Source organism: Diadema setosum, chromosome 2 (genome assembly GCF_964275005.1).
Source record: "Diadema setosum chromosome 2, eeDiaSeto1, whole genome shotgun sequence".
Classification (NCBI taxonomy): domain Eukaryota; kingdom Metazoa; phylum Echinodermata; class Echinoidea; order Diadematoida; family Diadematidae; genus Diadema; species Diadema setosum.
In genome coordinates this window covers 16,114,390-16,137,667 of record NC_092686.1, presented here as the reverse complement: position 1 = coordinate 16,137,667, position 23,278 = coordinate 16,114,390, and the positions used below count along the sequence as shown (strand labels likewise).

At 38.1% G+C, this 23,278-nt stretch overlaps 1 protein-coding gene across 1 annotated transcript; it reads left to right on the top strand.

The window, feature by feature from the left end:
- The first annotated feature begins 306 nt into the window (after nucleotides 1–306).
- On the top strand, nucleotides 307–21,750 carry LOC140240267 (ceramide kinase-like). The gene is made up of 13 exons (XM_072320055.1): nucleotides 307–758; nucleotides 2,781–2,942; nucleotides 6,870–6,989; nucleotides 9,668–9,796; nucleotides 10,561–10,624; nucleotides 12,573–12,718; nucleotides 14,693–14,767; nucleotides 15,941–16,093; nucleotides 16,708–16,813; nucleotides 17,733–17,800; nucleotides 18,486–18,706; nucleotides 19,905–20,140; nucleotides 21,326–21,750. The coding sequence occupies exons 1-13, from the start codon at nucleotides 587–589 to the stop codon at nucleotides 21,483–21,485; spliced, it is 1,812 nt and encodes a 603-aa protein (XP_072176156.1). The 5' UTR covers nucleotides 307–586; the 3' UTR covers nucleotides 21,486–21,750.
- The last annotated feature ends 1,528 nt before the right edge of the window (nucleotides 21,751–23,278 follow it).

Sequence of the window (23,278 nt, the reverse complement as noted above, 5' to 3'; positions counted from 1 at the left end):
AGTTCTACGGATTTACATTGAGAAAACATTACCAATAATTTACCGTTAGGTCTAGTAACGTTTCAGCGTATAGACTATGTAAAGTTTGTTGGCCTTTCACTGCCTCGTCGTTTCCACTGCTGCATCTATGCATCCACGGTGTTGAGCATGCGACTTCACTCGCTGCACACACACACAAATACCCAACTACTCTCTGTAGCTAGCTAGCTGTTTGGATTCGAGTATAGAGACAGACTTGAGACCCCAGACGCACCGGTAGTGTACGATGACTGTGAGCATCTCTGGCGTTGCTGAAATTCGCCTGTCTAACGTTAGTATTCACACAATTTGACAAAGAGAAAGAGGGAGCCCAAGGATTTGCCACTTGATATTATTTTTCTGAGCTCTGAGGTAGACAAGTTTAACAATTTTCATTATGTAAAGAAGCTTGATTTGCGTGGTGCAGGTGTCAATGTAAGAAGACGGTGTCTTCAACGGCAGGTCATTCTTCATCAGGACAAAGATTCAGGAAGATTGGTTTCTCGATCGGGAAAGATCAAGAAAGTGCGCGTGCGATCGACGTGGAAGTGGTGTTATACGTAGAAAGATGCAGTTAGATCAACATCCCAACACCACCAGCTCCAGCGAGCGAAGCCTGACTGAACTTCAGGCGACATTTGTCGTCGATAAGAAGTCGTATGTCGTGCGACTTTCATCAAATTGTTTAAGTTGGAGAGAATCATCGTCATCACAGCACAGGAAAACATTCAGACATCATCGTGAGTAAATATTCTTATGGATCTATAGTTAGATTTAGAACCTATTTTCCTACGTTTCTTTTAATCATCATCACATAGAATACATGTAACATTAGCTTGAATATTAGGCAAATTGATGCACAGTCTTTGAAAATTTGTATCAAAATTGTAAAAATCGACATTGTATGGATTTGCATGGACAGAAAGATCCATCTGTCCAGAGGAGTCTTTTATTTCATTTTTTTTTTTTTTTTTTTTTTTTTTTGACGTTATTGCTCTCCGATCTCCTCCAAGGGGATTCCGTGAAGCCGGACGCAGTCTCTGTGGATCCCCGACGACAGATACAGACTGATCTTTTGGTCAAGGATTTGCACAGAGTTTACAAATCTGTTGTCAGAATAGTGTTACCAGGCCATGGTACTATTAAACATAGAATCTGGATTTTAACTGTTAAAATGATAGAATGCATTAATTTTGTAAACAAGCAAGTCAAACTTTTTTTTGGTTGATTGGTTGGTTCTTTATTTTTTCCCTTTCGAATTCTTAGCAATGATGATGCAGCAACACACATCACTTTCTTCTTTTAATGTCATTAAGATTCTCGGTATCACCAATGCCTGCATGCGTCGCAGCATTTATACCATGCATTAATTATCTTGGGAAAACTTAAACTGCCCTGGTTTTGGCTGCATATGCAACTCAGGTCTTCACTTTATTTCAACGAATGAATGAATTTTTATTATTTCTTGGGATTATGTATTCAACGAAACAAATTATATTGTTGTTAAACTCAAAATCTACCGCACCGTGCAATACCGACATACCTGACAAAGTGACAGAATAATCAGTATGTTGATTGCGGTCACTCACCAGGAAGAAGAAGAAGAAGAAGAAGGTCATGTTCCGTCTTTATCCAGGGGTATTTGTTGTTGAAGATTTATTTGCTTTTCATCATATGACTAACACATTGAAGCCTTTAACAGTATTGAACCATGACTCCAGTGACTGCAAATCAGTAAAATTTAGGCGTTTTAATCTTTTTTTAGCTTAATTCTAACTGAAGAAAAGGCAAGAACGAAAGAAAAGCAGACGAAAATTGCATTGAATTGCATGGGAAGTGAGACACGCCCAAACCAACCGGAAGCGAAAATGCTTCAGAGGAATCCCACTGTGCATCTGTGACAGGGCTCTGCAGCGTGTGCAGAAGTTTTTTGCGCACTGGCGATACTGAGAATCGGTTGACTATTTGAAGGCATTGTTTGTTGGTTATCACTTTGAAAATACAATTACGAATTAAAGTCTAGAGTGTTGAATCAATTGTTTATATATCCCTTCTAGATTATCTATAATGTCAATTATAATATTCAAGGTTGGGAATTCCAAAAATAAAAATAGTATATGCCTACTTTGTATTGAGCTTACACTGTAAGAACACCATGATTTGTAATGACTGTGAATTTTAGCTTTTATTAGTAGTCTAAACATTTTATTATTGATGTTGAAATAAAAAGTATGATGTTACAGTGTAGCTGTCAGCATTTCCCAAAACTATCATTGATAATGAAATGCAACGGTATCTGCATACTAGTATCACCTGATATTTTAAGTGTTTGTGGTTGAGTTTAATCTGCTAGTTCATACTGTAAACAAATAAATATTTCATGCTTATTGCTCACTGGTAAGGACAGACTTTGTAGATTACAAGGAAAAGCAAACCCCCTCCCCCCTGCCCCCCCCCCAAAAAAAAACAAACAAAAGATTCATACTGTACATTATATAATTCTTATGAGGGAAATTGACAACTTTTCGGAGAAAATATTTGACCAATGTACTTATTTTCTTCAAGCAGCATAGATAGAATTTTACTACACATGTATGCAGGAAAAGACTTGAAACAAATTGCAAAGCAACAACTGTCAGAGTCCCCATCAAATACTGGACAGATATTTGTCATTAGGTGTCAACTTACAAGTTAAGGTTACTTGACTGAAGGAGGTTGGCCCTACTAGATTACTATGGCATGCTTGAACTTGACCATTTCAGATGTCCATCGATGTGTTCAGACCAGTCATATTGTGGGGGTGAAGATGAACGCCCCCTCTGATCAGCTGACCAATGGGAGTCCAGTCATAACCCTGACAAACGTCGGTCAACTCTTCCATGTGCTGGGCACAAACCAAGATGCGGCCAATGCCAGTTTTACAGGTGAGATTTTTTCCTCTTCTTCCAGATGATTATGGACAGACAAAGTCATGTAATATGACAATCATACCCCATTCATACAGAGTTGAGCCCAGGGGCACTCCTGATGAAGTGCTACTAAGTTATGCCCCTCTGAGTTTGGAGTTTGTTCAGTAGGGAATCACCGCTCTCTGAGACCACAGGCAACGTGACCGAGAGGGGCATGAATGTCATGCTAACCTTCTGGTGTGCAGGAACTTTGAATATATATGTAAACTGTATTTTATTTTTATCAACAGACCAGAAAGTGAGTGAACTGTCAATCAATAATAAATTATACACTCAAGAGTGCCAGTGTACAATTTTGATCTCTTTACAGGGAACCATTCTGTTTATACTCTGATCACTCAAGTCTGTGCAGCAATTGCTTTGCAATTTTTCTTCCTACGCAGCTTTTGACATTAATCTTCCATCCTTCATGTACTTGGCCTCACCATTTGCTGGCCAGTTAGCTACACACACATGATGATTGATTACAGTGTAAGCCGGGTGATTCCTATAAACTGCATTTCAAGTGGAGTGCACTGCAAACATATCAGCTGCTACAGTAGTCGATCCTGTAGCCACTTCTGGCGTGGGCAATCAAGACATGATTTCAGATAAGCTCACTGTCGTGAAATTTGCCTGATCTGGCAAACCGATTTTGTATGTGTGTGTGCGTGTGTGTGTGTGTGTGTGTGTGTGTGACGAATAATCCTTACTAGAATCTTCCTTCAAAGTTACAGTATTTTACCAGTACTCTACTAAATATTTACTGAGTAAACTTATTTTTGCCATTGTGTGTGTGTGTGTGTGTATTAGCATGTATTTGTTTATCATGTAAGCACATGTTTTTTTATCAGTGGCAACTGCCACACTTCTATGACAAATTTGCTCTCAGCCAATCAGATGCAAGGATTTCTGTAGCTTGTCACATCTTATCAATGACAACTTGTCACTGATGACAAGTTTTATGAAATGGGCCCCTGAGGGGAGAGGAGCCATGCCTTCTCTACTGTGCATATAATGTACTTGTTAAATAGGGCAACTGTGGTGGTTATTGCTTTGTCATCCTGTACAGAGGAACCAGATTCTGAACATGACATGTCATGTCATGATAAACTTGGTTAATTGACAATTGATAAACAGTGACTAATACACGTCTGTGTGGCTGCAGTGCGAACTGACCACGATGTGGACTGGAGGTGGGCAGTTTGACAGTGGACTGTGTGGCTTAGAACAGAACAATTTAGGTTGCTTTAAATCAGATGTGTGTATTGAAAATGGTTTTTGCTTCATGTCTATTTCATATGATAACAAAGACATGTAGTTTTAAAAGTATAAAAATATCCTCTCTCTTGTGGTGTAAAGCATGTCACAAACCTATGACTTTGAAATTTTCCCTCAGATATCTCATTTGCTGTGGAATTGCCCATGTACATATTGTACTCCACACTGCTTTCAAGTTGTGACAGGATTTTATATTGCATACTATACATGATGGTAGATTACTCATCCACACACTGTACAAGACACTTTATTTGCTACAAATTGCATTCATTAAACAGCGATGAACTTGCATACACTGCTAAGGACAGTGAATAGGATGGATTGATCCATGTGTCATGTGTTATTCTAGGCACAGTGATGAACTCAGAAAAGTGTAAGCATGGAATGACAATGCCACAAACTGCCAAGGTATGTCTGCCAGAGAGTTCATGTCAAGGTGACACACTAAAAATAATGGCAGGAAATCAACCCAATGAAGTCATGTTGAAAAACACCGCTATGGTGCAGTGCAAACACAAAATTCCCCGTTCATTGTATTGAAATTGGGTTTCAATACCCAGAAAGCCATCGATTTACATGTACAGAGTGAGATGGTATCAATTTTAAAGTTTTATTTCCAACTCTGTACTGACTAGATTCTAGCTTACATGCATTCGCAGTATGTGAAATAGTAAAATGCAGTTGTTTGCTGTTAATACCAGAAGAACATCAATCTCTTGAATTCCACTATGATCCTGATATGCCCCGTTTTTACCGAGATTTTGGTGGTGTGATATGGGGATACATAGATATTGTCTGACAGCAAAGTAATCCTGTTAGCGTATTGAACACTGGCTTCATCTAGACAGCATGAGCCCATGAATTGAAAATGTATGCATTTGTGTGCTCACTGCACATTCAAGAAGATACAGTAAGATGGTTACTTTGTTTCTCTAAGACCAACATGCCAAGATTCATGTAATTAAGTGAAACAACTCTGTGTGCAGACAACAGCTACACAGGAAAGGAAATCAGTGGTCATGCAGGGACATGAAAGGGAAATTCATGCAAAACTGAAATCCACTTTGAACTCGAGTGATGCAATCAACATAACAACTCAGTAAAAAAAGAAATTGACTAAGGTTTGTACTGCACAGCTTTGAAATGTTTGCATTATATAATCAAGTCATCTAATGCAATGCACAAGAGTCCTCAGAATATCAATCTTGGGAATTAGTATTTTTTTTTTTTTTCTTCAATAGTATTATGTATTCTCCCTACTTTTGATTTGATGGAAAAAATAAAAGAAACAAGAAAATGAAGGAGGCAACTTTGAAGAGATTGAGCTTACTGTCTACAACATGTATGATACTCTGGAAATGTTGCTGGCAGTGAGATTTTCGCTTTTTTTTTTAAATTGCCAAATCATGATTTTTCATGAAAATGATAGGAGTCAACTTCCCTAGTCATGAAGGGTACAGTACTGTAGTATATTTGTATTTCAAGAAGGTGCACAAAAAAGACTGAACATTCTACGAACCAAAACAAACAAAAAGTCGTGACCAAGCAAAGCAATTTGTGTTCCATCTTATTTGCAAATTCTGTTATTGACAGACTTATTCAGACATTGATACTGGGATGACTGTTTCTACACTGCACGTAATTTTGCTGAAATATTCTCCAATGTGTTTCTATTTATGTACAGTGTACATGTATGTGCTGCATAAGCAAAGTCTGTATGTCTCATTTATATGTGTGCAGTGTATACTTAGTATATCTTAGCAAGGCAAGCAACTGCAAAATGTGAGATAGAGTAATCTGGATGCTCACAGCTGTACATGTACGTATTTGTACACTGTATGTGGTACCCCGGGATTTCTGCCAGTGTTTGAGAGTGAAAGTGACAATGCATTGATTAGAACTGTGTACGTAGCAAGAAGCCATGTATCTCATTGTCTGGTACAATGTCGATTGTTGCTCTGTCTCTGTCACTGTCTTACATGTACATTGTACGTACGTCATCTTGATCATTCATGCGAATGAATGCATCTGGAACAGAATCAATGAGGATGTGGCACTGTTTGTGCTTCATTCTTCATGCATATGTGCCTTACTTTGTTTTTGTACAGGAAGACTTTCACAGTGAGGAAGGTCTTTCATAGCCCCTAACCCATCCTTTCTCAGAAGCAGTTTTACTGATTGTAACACATTAAATTCCTATCACTCTTGTCATTGCATTCATTTTGCAGACTTTTCCTGTGAACAGCAAAGAAAAAGCCAAGGACTAGATGTTCTCTTCTTGGGATGAGATTAAAGCACTTCTTGCACCCTATAACCTTCCAAGTTTTTGTTACATTCTTGGTGCAATCTAAGCATTACCCTCAATATTTTATCAGATTTCTGCCACAATTTACATGTCCAAAGATGCATGGTTGACTTGCCTCATCTAGATGGAGTGTAATAAACTCCCTTACATACCGTGATACACAGTAAAAGTTGTCAGTAACTGTGAGATTCATACATTCAGTTTCTGTCTATCTGAGCCCTGCCTGTGCAGTGTGCAATACTATCCTTTGGTGAACATGCAATCTAATATCTGAAACTTGAGATCATGTGCCTTTAATTTTCTGTTTATGTCTTCAGTGTTTGTTGGCAAGAGCTGCTCAAACATGAAATGGAAAGTCCAAGAATTTGTCTTCTCATCCCCCGACCAAGAACTCTGCCAGAGATGGGTCGAGAGAATCAAGGAGATAATTGAAGGAGGTGAGTGAACTTTTTGTTTCTTTCAGTTCTAACCATTTCTTTTGCTAGATTTTGATTACTATGTGTAATTGTGTCATGAATACTTGTAGGCTGTGATAGTGTATTGAAAAAAAAAAAAACAAACGTACATACCGTGATACACAGTAAAAGTTGTCAGCAACATGCATTTAAAAGATGGGGAAAAGGATCAGTTTTAAAACATGTGATTCCAAAAGCGTTGTTCAGAGTGCACTTGCTACATCCACATTGAAGTGTATGATGAATTTCCCTCATACTTCATTCGGACTTGAATTTCAACATCCAGTGTGCTGTACACAAAGTGTCTCGCAAAAGTAATCAAATTACCCAAGTAACTCAAACATTGAATTATATCATTTCGTCAAAGTCGCTGTCAAGGAAAAAACCATACATGATGGGCATTACATTTTTATCTTGTAATTTTTTATGAATTCATCAAAATAAGGGCTTTTCTCTCCATCTCTCTCTTTCCACACATAGTCTGAGTTTGCTTTCACACAAGCTTATGTACAAGCAAATTGAATTCACACACACACAAAAAAAATTGTGACAATGATAGATGAAACATGTACATGTGCATCCAACTGGCTGTAGATCGTATAACTTCTGTCATGTATCTTCCAGAGTCCGTGTAACACCCAAAACTTTGTATGGGTAAAGTAAGCTTTTTCAATGTCCATTCTAGCTGTTTATCTGTAGATAATTTGGATTGTACACAATGTCACCATTCACAAAAACTGCCCAAATATAACATTGAAGGTTGACTTCACAACTACAATGTTGCCCATGTGAAAAGCTAGTTGTGGAATCAAATTATAAAAGGGACCTGTGCCAGCAGCTAGCTCTACAGAGGCACTGGACGGTGAAATCTATTTCAAATTCAGTGCAAAATGTGGGTGTACAAACATTGGGCAGTTTTAGTGTAAACATGAGATCTAACTTGACCCTATTAAGGCTTCCAAATATTTTCTTGGAGAATGGTAGAAGAGGTCAGTGCTCAAAAACCTATTTGTGAAATGTCAATAGAACTGCACAGTTGTGTGTGTCTACAATATGAGCCTCGCATCAAACCATTTTTTTCTTTACCTCCCTTGTTCTCATAATGTGTGCTATTATGCCATGTGGAGGCATACAATTGTAATGTATTTGTCACTGCTTATCATTTTCCTTGCTTGTATGTGAGCATATGTGTCTTTTGTTTCCCTCTCCTTGAATTTTATGGGTATTATATAGGCAACTTGACCTTACCATCAGGTGCTAATTTTGGATTTACGCATGCTGGTAGTTAATCACTTTTATTACCGTGGTATGTGTAATGACCCAATTTACAGGGTGTCCACAACCATTCATGCCAGTGATGCCATAAACAAATTGTGCTATCATGTCTTGCTATATTTGATGAATGGTTGTAATGGAATAAATTAAGTAAGGATTAAAAGATTGAGCAATTTTGTAGGTATAGTAAAGACTATGACGCTAACGTAAATAAACAGCAAGCAGATGGCATAGTTTACGCTTAGTTATACTTCTGCAGTCCCTGTCTCTGTTTTAAGAGGAAGAAGTTGAAGAGTTAAGGTCAGGTTAGTTTGAACACCTGTCCACAATACCTGGGAGTCTCCCTGCCTCTGCTGGGCTGGTGCACATCCTCCTCAAATGAATCGCTGACTGATTCAGAACATTTTAAATAAACACACTGTAGTCTACTGCCACTGATGCAGACAGCGCGAACTTCCTCTGGTTGCCAGCATCGCAAAGGCCTGGCAAAGTGCCAGCGAACAATCCATCCTCGTCGCACCTCATGTGATACAGCCGACACGTTGCATAAATGGACCAGCATCGCACCAATTTCATTCAGTGGTCCTCGTTAGCCAGTGTCACGCAGCAAGGACTTTTAATTTAGTCGCTGGCGGTAGATGTATCATATTCACCCAGCATGTTTCATCGCTTTGCTGAGAGTTATGGGCATATTGGTAAAAGAGTGAGGGAAGAAAAAAGGGGCTGGGGAGGGAAACAAACAGGTATTGAAGAAAGAAAGAAAGACAGACTGGCAGAGACAGACAGGGAGACATACGATGTAATGCACAGACAGACATACCCATGTAATACATTGTTGGGCATGCCATGTGAAATGACACTGTTTTTAAGTGTTTGTGAAATATCCTTACTGTACAGAGAAATCAAATGACTTCTGTCACCATGACCAAAGATTACCAGTACATTGTACTTTAGAGTAGAAGTGATTGAAAATTTAGAAGAGGTCAGGACTGAACTTGAATATTGAAATCATATCCCTTGAAAATTATACTATGTAGATTTCTGATGTGATATTGATGAGAGAGCACACTGCTGAGTGATTGTGTATGGTCAACTGTAAGAGGTATTTGTGCATGGTGTTATTTTTTTTCCCTTGTAAAATTGTGTGATTTGAGCAAGCTCCTTGATTTGAGCAACACTGTACAAAAACCCCAATACAGCTTCAAATGGTTTCACTGTGCCATTACCAATGTTCCTCACACACTTCCTGAAATTCCCCCTTGGCTAGCTTTTTAAGAAATAAATTACAGGGGCTAGACAAAGAGGCCTATTGTATTGGGACAAATGTAATCTGTCAAAAGTATAATTTTGACACATGAGCCTCATACTTCCTTGTATGCCTACAGATCCGGACAGGCCACACAGACTCCAAGTTATAATTAACCCATATGGTGGTAAAGGCAAAGCACCTTCGATATATGAGACCAGGGTGGCGCCCTTATTTGAAATTGCTGGTATCAAGACTAGTGTTACAGGTAAGATTTACATCTTATGTCTGCTGTCTTGTTAAGTCAATCAATATTTTTACATTGATGCATTAATGCCATGTTAAAATACACTTTTGTACTGTCTGTCAGTAGACCGCGTTCTTTGTGTGAGTACAAAATTGTTCTTTTCTTTCCTTTCCAGTGAGGGTCTAGATGTCTGCCAAAGTCTAAATGACAGATTTAAATGCAAATTTTCTGGGAATAATTTTCCTGGTATGGCATCGCAATTCGCTATGCATTTTTTATATGACTGCTATATAAAATTTTGTGTACAGTATGTGTAGCAGTTCACACTACTGCCAACTTTTGCTGCTCAGCCCACTGATATTTTGTTGAACTGAATGGAATTATTTTTTAGCTTCGATTTGATACCTGCTGTTATGGTGCCATTCGCAGTTTTCTGTTGAAATCTTGTCAAAATTGAGGTTTTGAAGAGATGGCTTCTACATGTACCTCAGGGCAGTTTCCCCATCTCTGGAATTGATGTTCATTATTATTATCATTATTATTATTATTATTATTATTATTATTATCATTAATGCTTCAATCATTAACTGAGTAATATAGATATATCTAACATTGTGCAGTCATACAAGTCTACATTGTGTACATTGTACATTTGCACAAGCTCAATATTAGCAATCTTGATGACTGATAATGTACATGTAAAAAAGAACAATAAAACAAAACATGAGCTTGGGTCATATGCCAGAAATGAACGAGCAGTTCCAATTGTCATGCTTTATTCACAGTGACTAAGAACGCTGACCATGCAAGAGCACTAGGTGTGTCCATGAATCTGCATGGTGTTGATGGGTAAGAACATTTTACCTTTCCTTTTTTTGTGTGTGTGGAACCTCTTTCTAAATGCAAATCCCTGATCCTGTTCATATACCATTGTATACTGTTGTTATCACTGAAATATATACCGATGGTAGCTGTAGGAAAACTATGAAAATGATAAAAAGCAATTTATGCAAAATATGTAGGGTTACAGCTTCCCTAACAAGAATCAAGAGTATGACATACATTATGTATCATTTACAACTTGCATGTTTCATGTTTTGCCCAGACTTTATCGTGCTATCATACTCTACCTCATCAGGTACTAGTAATTCAATTATCGCTTATATTATTTTGGCTTTTCATACATTTATACTTCATGATAATAAATGTTTGCATATTTTGGTAGTGAATCCAGTATCTTGTATTAGCTTCTCGTTTAGTCAAAATTTGTTATCACACTGGAGTAGTTTGGTAGTTAATCATTAAAATGAATATGGACATCAAGCTACTGGTTTCATTCTCAAGATGATAGCGCAAGTGTCGGAACTGTCTCTTTCACTCTGATCGTTTGTCTCAAAAGTCAACAGACTTGGTTTTGTAATTTGAAATTCATGCAGGGCTTTTTTGTATCATCAAAGGAGATTATATACAGGCTTGATACAATGGTTTTCAGTTTAGTCTTCCTTACAAACAATTTCATTCCGTCTGTTTATTTTTCAATTATGTATAGATAGCAAAAAATACTTTGATTACTTACAGGAATTCAAATTAAATGTGATTGGTGATAATTTTCCTCACATGGGGAAATATGCATTATATCTGACAGTGGGCCATTTATAAATATCTAGTATTATGATCAGTGATCAAAGATCAACAAACTTTCCAGGTCAAATCTTGCCAGAACAGGTGGATGCCCTGCTGTGCGATTAGTCAGATATTAACCCACATATACACTGTCAAGTTTTGTTTTTGTTTTGTTTTTGTTTTTTTTTAATAGATATTTGATAGAGTTTGACAAAGGTAAAGAAGTAATCTACTGTATGAAGTGCCTCAGAGAGCCTTGTTTTAATTGCAGATGGACATTGATATTACTTGTATCAATAGGCTGTGAAATACAGGACCCTATTGCGTCAAACTGTGGTAACTTTACAATTAATGGTAAATTTGTAGTCAGTGGTAAACACTAAGTATGTCTTGGCTATGATATTGTGTTGCTATGGTAGTTACCATTGATTGCAGAGTTACCATCAGTAATACGGTTGTGAAGTTACAATATGATTATGCAAGGGAGCCCAGATGAGTAAAACTGATTTGTTGTTGTTGTTGTTGTTGTTGTTTTGTTGTTGTTGTAAATATCCAAACTTATAATATTGTGGAACTCAATTTTTCATTACTGAAGTCACGCATACTGTAGGCACTGTGTGTGGAGAAATAAAATGATGTTGGAATCGATTGATCTTATATCAAATATGTGCAATGCAAAGTTCTAGACTATGCGTTCTTCACAGAAATAGTGTAAGATATATGTCACTCTTGAGTAAAAGTGACATTTACTGGTAATAAATATAAGCACAGCTACTGTAAATATCAATGAGAGAAGTTGTGGCGTGCAGGAAAATAGCAGAACTTACAGCGTACTTGGTCATTCCAGTTTGTCTGTTAATATGACAGATACACAGGTAACACTAGAAATATGACTAATAAAGCATGTTGTTGTATAGGCAGCACATTACAACATACACATTGTACGTGTATGTTTGCAGGTGGAATTGTCATGTTGCCCTCAACAGCAGTTAGCCTTCTTACTTGCAGCCAAAAATTGTCATTCTCCATACCCTTTCATTACTTCTACTCCGTGAATCAATGTTCATGGAGACAGTATTGATGCACCTCGCATTATGGGAGGATGAACTTTGACATGCACCCAGTCCCAGCATCCTTTGCCCTTCATGCGCTTTGTTGTTCATTTCGTCTGCAGCGTCGTGTGCGTCGGGGGCGACGGCACATTTGCCGAATTTGTCAATGGCATGCTGGTGAGGACCCAGAATGAGAATGGAATCGACCCCGATGACCCAGCCTCTGTGCCAGTACCCCCAACTGTGAGGTTCGGAGTCATACCAGCAGGTATGTCTTTTGAAGCCCTGGTATAGTCTGCTAGACTTGCTTCCAGGCTTTTTGTACTGAAATCGTCAATGTGTCGTTAGGTACAGAATGCCAAATCAAACAAAAGAAGACATTGCCACTTAAAAACAAAAACAAAAAAAAACAACTCTCCAAAATGAAATAATTTGAATTATGATGGTAATTTTTTTTTTTTTTTTTTTTTTTTTTCTTAGAAGTTGTATCAATGTGGGAACATGCCTATCCAAAGCAGATATGCTCAAAAAAGATTTGTGTTGATGTTTCTTGAACTAAGACCAGCAGACTTGATTTTCAAATAGAAGTATTGTTACCCATTTTTTTCTTCTTTTTTTTTCGGGGGGGGGGGGAGTTCTGATGATATTTCAAGAACAAATCAAAGGAGTGATAAGGGCATTCATGTTACATTGTGCATTATCGCATGTACAATGTACATTATTGATATCTTTTTTACTTTGTGCTATGAGGTATGCAGTCTGTTGCAGGTGTTATCTGGTTTTGAAGTGTTCGGCATATTTTAAAAGAATGACTCCAATCAGGTCACGAATTTCCACAATAGTTGTTAATGAATAATTTATAAGCTGATAATTGTAATATATATGGATGTATATAGTGGATGCTATATTCATGGACCTACTACACATGGACTAGTAACGAACGTCTCTCTTTGATCCTATCATCATCACCGCTGCCACCTGACTATATGTGCATCTTAACGAGTACATTCAGGTGCTTGGATAATGACGATTGTGCAATCGTGCATCGTCACTGACAAAAGAACCATTTCCCTCATTGTGGCCTTATTTTGCCGGAGTGCCTTTTCAGACTCAACTGCCTTTGAATAAACACTGATGAAAGGGAGCAGCAAAGCCAGAAACATGACAGTTTTCCTGTCACAAAACTGAAAATTACTGGAGTGGACACTTGTGGACAATCATGTATCATGCTTTAATGATAGAACGTACATGTCATCTACGGTTACTGTCCATGTTTACTCAGGAACAATGTGCGAATATGGAGAAAATTAGATTACAAATTACAACCAACCTGTCAAAATAATTGCTTTCTCTTGTAAATTACGAGCCTTTCTCAAATGAAATTACGTGAGAGATAATTTTCCAATATACACTACAACTGCACATGCATTTTTCTTGATTTAAGAGAATGACTATCTTCTGCGCATGTAGTTTTTAGATTTCTCAAAGCGTCGTCTTGTTTTTATCCAGGCTGGTTGCTGGCGGTGATGATAAGATCAAAGTAGGAAAGCACACTTAAAATGCTTTTGTGACGCATTTGACAGAAACAGGTGCATGAATAAATTAACGACCTATGGATGTCCATGTGTAGTAGGTCCATGCTATATTGTTACCATTATGACTAGTTCTCGTGAGGGAATATACTTTCATTATATATTGATTGATACAAGATTGAGGGCTGTTTGCAACAAGGAATAGGAGCATCTATCAAATAGATTGCTTCCAACCAATTATGCTTTCATTTTTTTAATAATTCACTTAGTAACAGAGATAGTGATCATATGTTGTTAAAGACCCATAAATACCAAGTAAGAAGTAGATAGCAAATATGAAATGTTGATAAGAGTACATAGTCCTCTTTAATAACAGCAGCTGAAACTTTTGTGTCAACGGACTTTGAAATGTTCCTCTGTATTGTCTGAAAAACACTGTCAAGTCATGGAGCGCATGCTAAACAGTGTATGGTAGTTATGTTTTCATTCTGATAGCTGTAGGTCGATAGTGCTATGTCAATGTTATTGTGGTACTGATAGCCACGTTGGAATCGCGTGCCCATTTTGGAGTTTGCCCTCTTGAGTGGCAGCACAGTTGAAACAGTGCTGTGTTTATCAGGTGCTCATGTGCCAATCTTACCTTGGGTCAACAAACTTTCATGTGAGAGTAACAGCTTTGCCCGCTATTTATTCCCCTTTGCATTGTTTAGGTTCTACTGATGTGATCGCCTACGACACCACTGGTATCAACGATCCCGTTACTTCAGCACTACAGATTATCTTAGGTATGGTGATAGAGAAGATCTTATTTGCAGTGTTTTGAGGAAATGTTGTTCCTTCTTCTTCTTTATCATCTTTGAAACAGTGACTATTGAGAAGATAATGAAATCAAAGAAATAGAATGCATGAGGAAAAGGGACACAATCAAGTGTTGCTGAAGATGATTGAAGTTAGAAAAATCAACCATTGCATGGAAGAGACACAAACAGAAACACACCAGTTCTGATAATTCATCTACATTGTACAATATTAGTGCCGTCTTTGAATGATTGTGGCCTAATATATTCTTTGTAACTGAAGAGCACACATGATAATATGACACAGTCAGCTATCTTATAAGATTAGTCAATAGGAACCAACAAAGTCACATATTTGTGTCTTGTTTGCTAGAGTATATCAGTTCTCAAGTTTGTTCTGCAATTTTTGTGACATTTTTCATTATTCTACACAAACTTTTTTCAGTGTAAATGTTTAACATTTGACTGATGCCGTTAATTTTTCCAATACAGTGCACTTTTGTTTTAACGAATATGCTTATAACAAAATTCTGGTTATGACAAAGTAAAAATTCAGACCACAACATTGTCCGATGTGTGTTTTTTATTTTTTATTTGTGCGGTTGTAATGAAATTTTGATATAACAACAACTACAACAAAAAACTACTGATCCATTTGTTATAATGGGAACCCATTGTATTTCAATTTTATGCTAAAAATTGGTGTTCTTGAGCCAGCTAAATAATTTGATAGCTTTTAAGCTTTCTGTGCTTTTTTTCAGCAATTGGCACGCATGCTGGAGTGTTTTTTTTTTGTTTGTTTGTTTGTGTTTTTTTTTTTAACCAATTTACACAGATGTCTGGACACTAATTGTCTATGAATAGAGATCATTTAATCTCCCTAATTCATATTGTGCCACTATGGCCTGCTTTTGGACTGAGACACACTGCTGCACCTGAGCGGGCTTGCTAATGCTACGACATATCAAAACTGGGTTTAGATCAGAGGGATTATCGAGTTCTGGAGAAAAAAAAAAGCAAGTTAAACTAAGTGCTCTTGCACATAAAGTGTTTGAAAGGTGGTTCAGGACCTTTCATGCATATTCAAGTCAGCAGAATGATGTAAACCCAAAGTGAAAGTATCAAACAAGATGTATGTTTGATGTTTGGATGCCTCCCCAGGTTTCTCCCTTGGTCTGGACGTGTGTTCGGTTCATCACAATAACTCCCTGCTCAGGTACACCTTCTCCTTCCTTGGATACGGTTTCCTTGGTGACGTCCTGAAGGAGAGTGAGAACTACCGGTGGATGGGGCCAGCTCGATATGAATTTGCCGGTATGTAGGACATCTGTGGTGACAGCGTGCATTGGATAGATGCTTCCATTAGCATGAGAGATAATGATGAAGAAATGCATGGTACATGTGTTTAGAAAGAAACATGTTGTACATGTGATATTACATTTGATGTTATTCCCATGTACTTTTTGGGGCTCATCAAAAGTACATGGAACAAAGAACAAACAAACAAACAAAGAAGAAAACAACAGCTGCAATATGATTTCTTTTTGCTCAAATATAAGTGTTGTATGTGCAAATGTGAATCTCATGAAATATTGGGATGTGGTGGTTATGATGATTGCATTTCTCTATCTTTGCATGCATTATACACAGTCAACTAAACATGCAACTGTCCCATTGTATAGAATATATTTTAGTATGTAGTTGCAGAGACTGTTAACCTTGGTTAGGTATGTGACCAGTTATTGATTGTGATTGTGGATTACACGTAAAACAGCTTGCCATCTGTATATTGATCAAAAAAGAGAAATGTTAAAGAGAAACATTGCACCAATAAAGGAATATTTCAGATGAGTTCAGCTCTAGTTGTACCAATGTGTGTCTTCTGGGAATAACTTTTGACCCCATGTCCTACTCTCCCCCCTCCCTAGGTGTAAAGGAGTATCTGAAACATCAAGTGTACCGGGGTGAGGTGGCTTTCCTGCCCAGTAAAGATGAAGACAACTCACCGTGGGACAAGGAAGGTTGTAGGATAGGGTAAGAACACTAAATCTTCTGCCATCACAGCAGAATGACCTTTAACAATCGACAGGTGACCTCCATTTAAGGCCAGGTCAGCCATTAATCCCTCATAATTCATACAGCTTGAAAAAATTGGGTGTGGTTTAAATATATCATGTAGGAAACTCGTCAGCATTTGGATTCCTTAATGTTTCAGCGCCAGTCTTGAGTTATGACGGTAATTGGATGAAAATCACTGTAGCAGTGTTGATTTTGACATGTTAATAGTTTATGACAGAAATCCCAACTACGATGCACGTCAGTTGTTTCCAGTGTTTTAGGGGTCTTGGAATGAAGAGTAAATTTTAATGTGTAAGTTTTTAGAAACAAAACATCTATGGTAGTTCTATCACACAATAATGATTTTTTTTATGCTAAAGACATGCCTCAATGATTTTTGTGTCCCTGGCCACTTTTTTATAAGCCTGACCATAGCATAAGTCATGTAGATGATTTGATGTTTAATATATCGTATAACAACCGCAAACAGAAGAAAACTGCCCAGAAATGAATATAATTTATTAGTGGAAAAATGAGCAAAGAAAATGGGATTCCAATGGAATGGATCCCAGTGGAATCCCTTTTTTTTTTTTTTTGCTCATTTTTCCAATAATAATTTATCTTATATCATTAGCATATATCATTTTGATTAGATGCTGCAGTGGTCAGATAAGCACCCCCTCCTGCTATCTGTGAAAGACAAAACTAAATCATCTCAACTACCAGGAACTACCGTTAGTTAAACCATGGTTCAACATAATAGACACATCTTGACACACTGTCATGTGCATGAATTAAGCTAATAAGACCCTCTGTTATGTTTGGTCGGTGATGTTGGGATCACATGCTTTGGAGACTTGCTGCTTCAACAAGCATACTTTCTCTTCCCCACCAGATGTGGTGTGTGCTCAAAACGAAGGTCACAGAAGCATCACGAGTCATATCACACATCCAGGAAAAATGGTAAGTTCTGTGATTTGAATAGTGGCGAGCTGCCAAGTCTACCTTAATTATGCAGGAGACTTTCTGAAAACTTCTAATATTTCTTCATGACTGGATAAAAAGAACATCGAAATCTCCCTGATTTTGGAAATCATTTTTGCCCATTCAGTTGCATGTGATATACAAGTTTCTCCCCAATTGCTCTTTGGAATCTATTTGACTCTGAAAGGCGAGTGTTGGCAGCCCTGCTGATGATGCCTATTGTTTGCAAGAATCATGATCTGATATTCAACATGCATTTATCTGTAGCAAAACTGTTCTTGATGTTCCATGATGGCATAAAATGTATTCCCTGAAGATTTGACTAATATTTCTAGCATGATTTGAAGTATATAAGTATCTAGAGATTTGTACATTTACTTGAATGAGAATGAACTTGTTCATCTTTATTTGAAGGACGATAAAGTAAATTTTACATTATCAATACATGTATATCCTTGTAACTGCATAAAAAAGTGCAATCTCATATGTGCTGTAAAATGTGCATGTCATGTAGCTGAAAAATGATGTTATGAGAACGTCTTTCATATGTGAAGGGTCTTGCTAGATTTAAAGTAAGATCCTGCATTTGGTATTGGAATTATGTAATGAGATCATTATATGCATAGTAACATATTTTTGTATCTTCCTCTTCTCCCAATGAAAGACTTTGATGACATCGATACTACCTCCAAGTGGCGCTATGTCACCGGTCAGTTCACGGCAATCAACGCTGCCCTCGTCAGCGGCCGATGTTCCAGGACGGTCACCGGCATGTCTCCGGCCGCTCACCTCGGCAATGGCTGCATCGACCTCGTTCTGGTCAGGCAGTGCTCCCGCTTCGACTACCTCCGACACATGCTCCGCCTCGCCTCGTCAGGAAACCATGTAAGTCTGAAACTCAATCAATCTTGTCTGTGCCCCAATTACAAAATCATTATTGATGTATGATTAGGTTTGCAAAATGATTATGTAGCTTTGCTGCCCTTGAAAATTTATGAACCCACTTCAAATTTACATTTTATGTCTTTGCATTATGAGCCAACATACAATTATTTTATGTGGATGTTGGCATCATTTTCCAAGCAGTACTTTGTGATGGATTTTCCCCAATGTGTATTATTTACTACCCCTACTGAAGACATTAAAGAGCAAGTGAAAGTGAAATTTTTGTGCCATGTGACTTTGGCTAAAGTTTGACAACAAGCCATGCTGGATTTGTCCATGCATGTTTAGATTTACTTGGTGAGGTATGCAATTTTTGACCACGTTTCCTTGATTCTTTTTGAGTGATAGATAGATAAGTTGAGAAACACTATGTTACAAACTGAAACAGTTTTTTTTTTTTTGTCATTTGTCAGGAGATTTCCCAAGCCTGTAGATATTAGGCAATAGGTATCTTATGATCCATGTTAAAATGCTTGTCAACAAGGAATCCCAAGTTTGACAAGGGTGAATCGGATGCTCTTTTAAAAACACCCCAAGGAAAAAACAACAACAAAACAACTCTTGTACTGTTTCTCTGAATGGGTTATATTTCTCCAATTCACCAACTATTTTTAAGATGTATCAAAACTTGCAGTAGTGGAAGGCTTCATGGTGTACCACGTATTCTTTCTTGGGTATGTATTTGGTCCTGAAAAGGGCCTACCCACTCGCAATGTATCAAAACTGCTGTAGGAGAAAGTTGTAGCATAAACTGCCTTTTGTCAGTCAGAAGGTGAAAAATTTGACTTTCAAATGCACCTAGCTCTTGAAATTTTAGCCTTAGGTTTTAAAAATACACTTTGTAGAGTTTGAGTATTGTCGGAACATAAAGGCACACACATTTAACCAGACAGAGAGGATGACAAGGAAGTGAATTGACTTCTGCACTTCCCAAAACAAGCAAATGGCCCCAACTCTCAAATTCCCAATATGACAAAGAGCTGACCTTGTTCGGAAGCAATTTGGGTCACCACGGAAGTCTGTCTGGCAACATTGGTGCCTGTCATGTGATAATCAGGCATTTAAACAAGTGCCCCCCCCCCCCCACCACCCTTGTGTATGCAAACTGTCACTATAAGTTTTCATGTTCATCCTCCAGTTCAACTTTGACTTCGTGGAGGTCCACCGGGTGAAGGCCTTCAAGTTTCGCTCGCTCAACAACGACCTGGAGATGGCCGTGCCAGCCGAGTCGGAGTTGAATGACCAGAAGAAGAGCCTTGAGGAAAGCCCGAGGAAGAGCCGGTCGTTTCGGGTGAGGAGTGTCGGCAGCGTGGGCAGCACCAGCTCCTGGAACATTGACGGTGAAGTTGGGGAACCCCCGGACATCGATGTTAGGTATGCCATCAATATGTGAATGTGAGAGCCGGGTGTTGATGGCAACATAGTTTTAGGAATAGTGAATGAACATGAAATTGGTAATATCTGCACAGGTGATGATGATAATAATGACAGGAATATATAGACATACAGATCATCCTAGTATGTCAATCATTTTGCAAGGAGCAACTTTGGGGTTCAATAGCGAGGATTTGGAACAGTAGGAGCTTGATATTCTATGGTGCTTCTGCAAATGGGACATTATTTCTCAGACTGTAACAGAAATAGCATCAGCAGTTTAGGGAAATTGATTCTCCTTTTGCTTTTGAAGGTTAACGTTGATTAGGTCCTTAAACAAGTTTGAAAACATAATGATTCCAGCAACACTTCGTGGTGGAGGCATAAAAACTGCAACTTGATTAACATCGTATGGCAGGTTGTCATCTTGTGGCAAGGAGCAGGCAAATGTGAATATCAATCTGGTCATGTGACCAATTTTTGAAGTGCTAGAGACAAGGAAGGTCTTCATCCTCTGTGATCACTAATTTGTTGTTAATATGCTTGACAATAGATGCATTGGTGAAACAAGGAAGTAGAAACACTAGAGCAAGGCTAGGCCCTAGAATGAGGAATAGCTGGACTGTGAGAAATAAGAGATGGACTTGGCAAGGAAAAGGGAAAAGAGAGACAATAATGTCACAAGGAACAAATGCTGTGCTTGGTTGGTAGAGTGACCAGGGCGCAAGAAGCAAACAAAGGCTTTAAGTGGTCAGTTGATCACAACAAGAGACTTACATGGTCAGTTGGTCACAGACACAAAAGGAACAAGGACACCGTCTAATGGACATTCATTCAACCCCTACGCGTTTCAGACAAGTGCCTGGCATTATGCCCTCTCTATCACTAATGCTGATTTGAAAATGGTTGCTGCACCTGCACTACTATGGGATGTCTGTGTTGACCCTTGCAGAGGAGAGTTGTTTGTAGGTTTATGGTAATAAATGCTATGTTGGATACTTAATGCCTGTGTGTTTATATTTAGAAATATGCTGACTAGTTAATAGGTAGTCCATGTACCTGTAGTTGTAGCCATTTTGCATATATGCGTAGCACCCTGTAACCACACACAATGGTTTCAAAAGTTAAGAAGTGATGATTTATGATATGACTCGAACATGCTTATTCATTATCTTGTTTTTCTAGGGTCCATTGTCAGCTGATCCGAGTGTTTGCCCGTGGCCCGGAGCCGTCCGAGGCGAAGGAGACGTCCGTGCCATGCTGCTTCTGTCGCATTCCCAAGGCTGACCCTTTGGACGTCTACATGCCTCACCACGACAACGAAGCCATTGTCGATGATGACTGAGTGTCGAGCGCCATGTCTCGTGTGATGGCGACTTATGGTGAAAGGGATAGCAGTGCAATATTAATTGTGATACAGGAAGGTATCATGTGGATCTCTCTTGTTGCCATGGTTACCATGAAGACGTCTTTGTCAGTGATATTCATCAGTGTTTTGGCATCATTGATGCCTTTACTCAAACAAAAAGAAAAAAAATGTTAAATGCAGGAAAGCATTCTGACATGTCTGTAGATTTCTTGCTTCATGAACTGTAAAGCTTTCATTAATATTTGCTTCACATCATTTTTTTTTTCTGAACTCAGAAATTGAGTGTCGTTTGTTGTTTTTATGCTGTGTGTTAATGTTTCTATGCACATTGGTGATATCAAGTGAGGGTATTTGAGGAGCATCATCATTCTTGCCCGATATATGCACACATAAGCCATGAGAAGTCTTCTTACTATAGACACAATTACTCTGTTATATATTGGAGTAATTTTCTTTAGGATTGTGATCCTGTATTGTGCAAGGATGCTGAAGGTTCCTGTCTGTATGATGAGAAATTGGACCACGTAGGAGATATCCAAACAAACGTAGGAGTGGCAGAAATCACATACTTGATACCTCATCTGCGACAGTTCTCTTTTCACTGACATTCATACCTCTTTGCTTGGTTGATCAGTCACATATTACACCAGCCTATTTTTTTTTTTCTTTTTCGGTCAGTTTTAGTCTGGTCATCTTCAGGCCATTTGTATGTATTTATATGTGTAGTTATATATATATCCACCCCACAGTATTTTTGCACACTTGGAGCGAATTTATCATCCGACTAGGTGTACAATTTCTTCCAACCATGTACAAACTTCACCATGCCCATCCACACAATGTTTTCATCTTCCCACAAAGATTTCCATGAAATGCTCTGTGTATTGACCATTCACAAATTGCTGCAGATATATACGGCTGGTGTGTCTATCTACACATATATGGACAGCTTGATGCTTCTGTGGTCATCATGTTTGACACCATGCGTGTCATGCACACCTGAATCTTGCCACATCCATAACTACTTTAACACAGATTTAGGCAAAGAAGATGTGCTTGTTGACCAGTCATCAACATAACATTTAACTTTTTTCTTTGTCTTCTGTATTAGAATTCATTCAATAAAGGAATCATTTGTTGAATTTGTTTGGAAATTGTTGCTGACAAAATGACGATGATATCCGCCCTCAGATTTTTATTAATGAAATTATGTGTAGAGATGTAATATTGCAGATATTAAAGATGACTTTCTTGGAAGTAATACTCTGTGTAGGTAAAGGACGGAAACTTCACATTTTTCTGTTTTATTTGTCATTTGTTTGAATAGTAACAATTAGACCTATAGGACACAGACCTATAGACCTTGAGGCCATATGAAATTTTCAAGGTTATGGGGTTATATCATCTTACATACTTATGTACAGCTGTACAGCTGTAGACCCTTGCTGCTAGACTCGATGTGTTAGACTGCATCATAAGAGAACAAGTGAAACCAGAAGCTACTGGATGATGTTCGTTGGCAGCACACCTTGATGTTGGGTCATTTTATATCCTCTATGCGGGAAAACCTTTGCAGAGTAAGTAACAAGAGTATCGCAGGTCTTGTGCATTGGACAATGCATGTCACAAAAGAATGGCTGGCACCCTTCATACTATACATAATGAAAGTGACACAAAATGCACCTTACCCAAAATAAAACTGAAATATTTCCAGAATTTACATTTAACATTAATTGCATTATCAACACCAATGTACTGGGCATGAGTAT

What these genes read in the sequence shown, in the direction of transcription:
- LOC140240267 (XM_072320055.1), top strand. Translation starts at nt 587, where the DNA reads ATGCAGTTAGATCAACATCCCAACACCACCAGCTCCAGCGAGCGAAGC. An exon ending in TATCAAGACTAGTGTTACAG is followed by an intron (nt 9,797 to 10,560) that starts GTAAGATTTACA and finishes CTTTATTCACAG; the next exon opens with TGACTAAGAACGCTGACCAT. An exon ending in AGCACTACAGATTATCTTAG is followed by an intron (nt 14,768 to 15,940) that starts GTATGGTGATAG and finishes ATGCCTCCCCAG; the next exon opens with GTTTCTCCCTTGGTCTGGAC.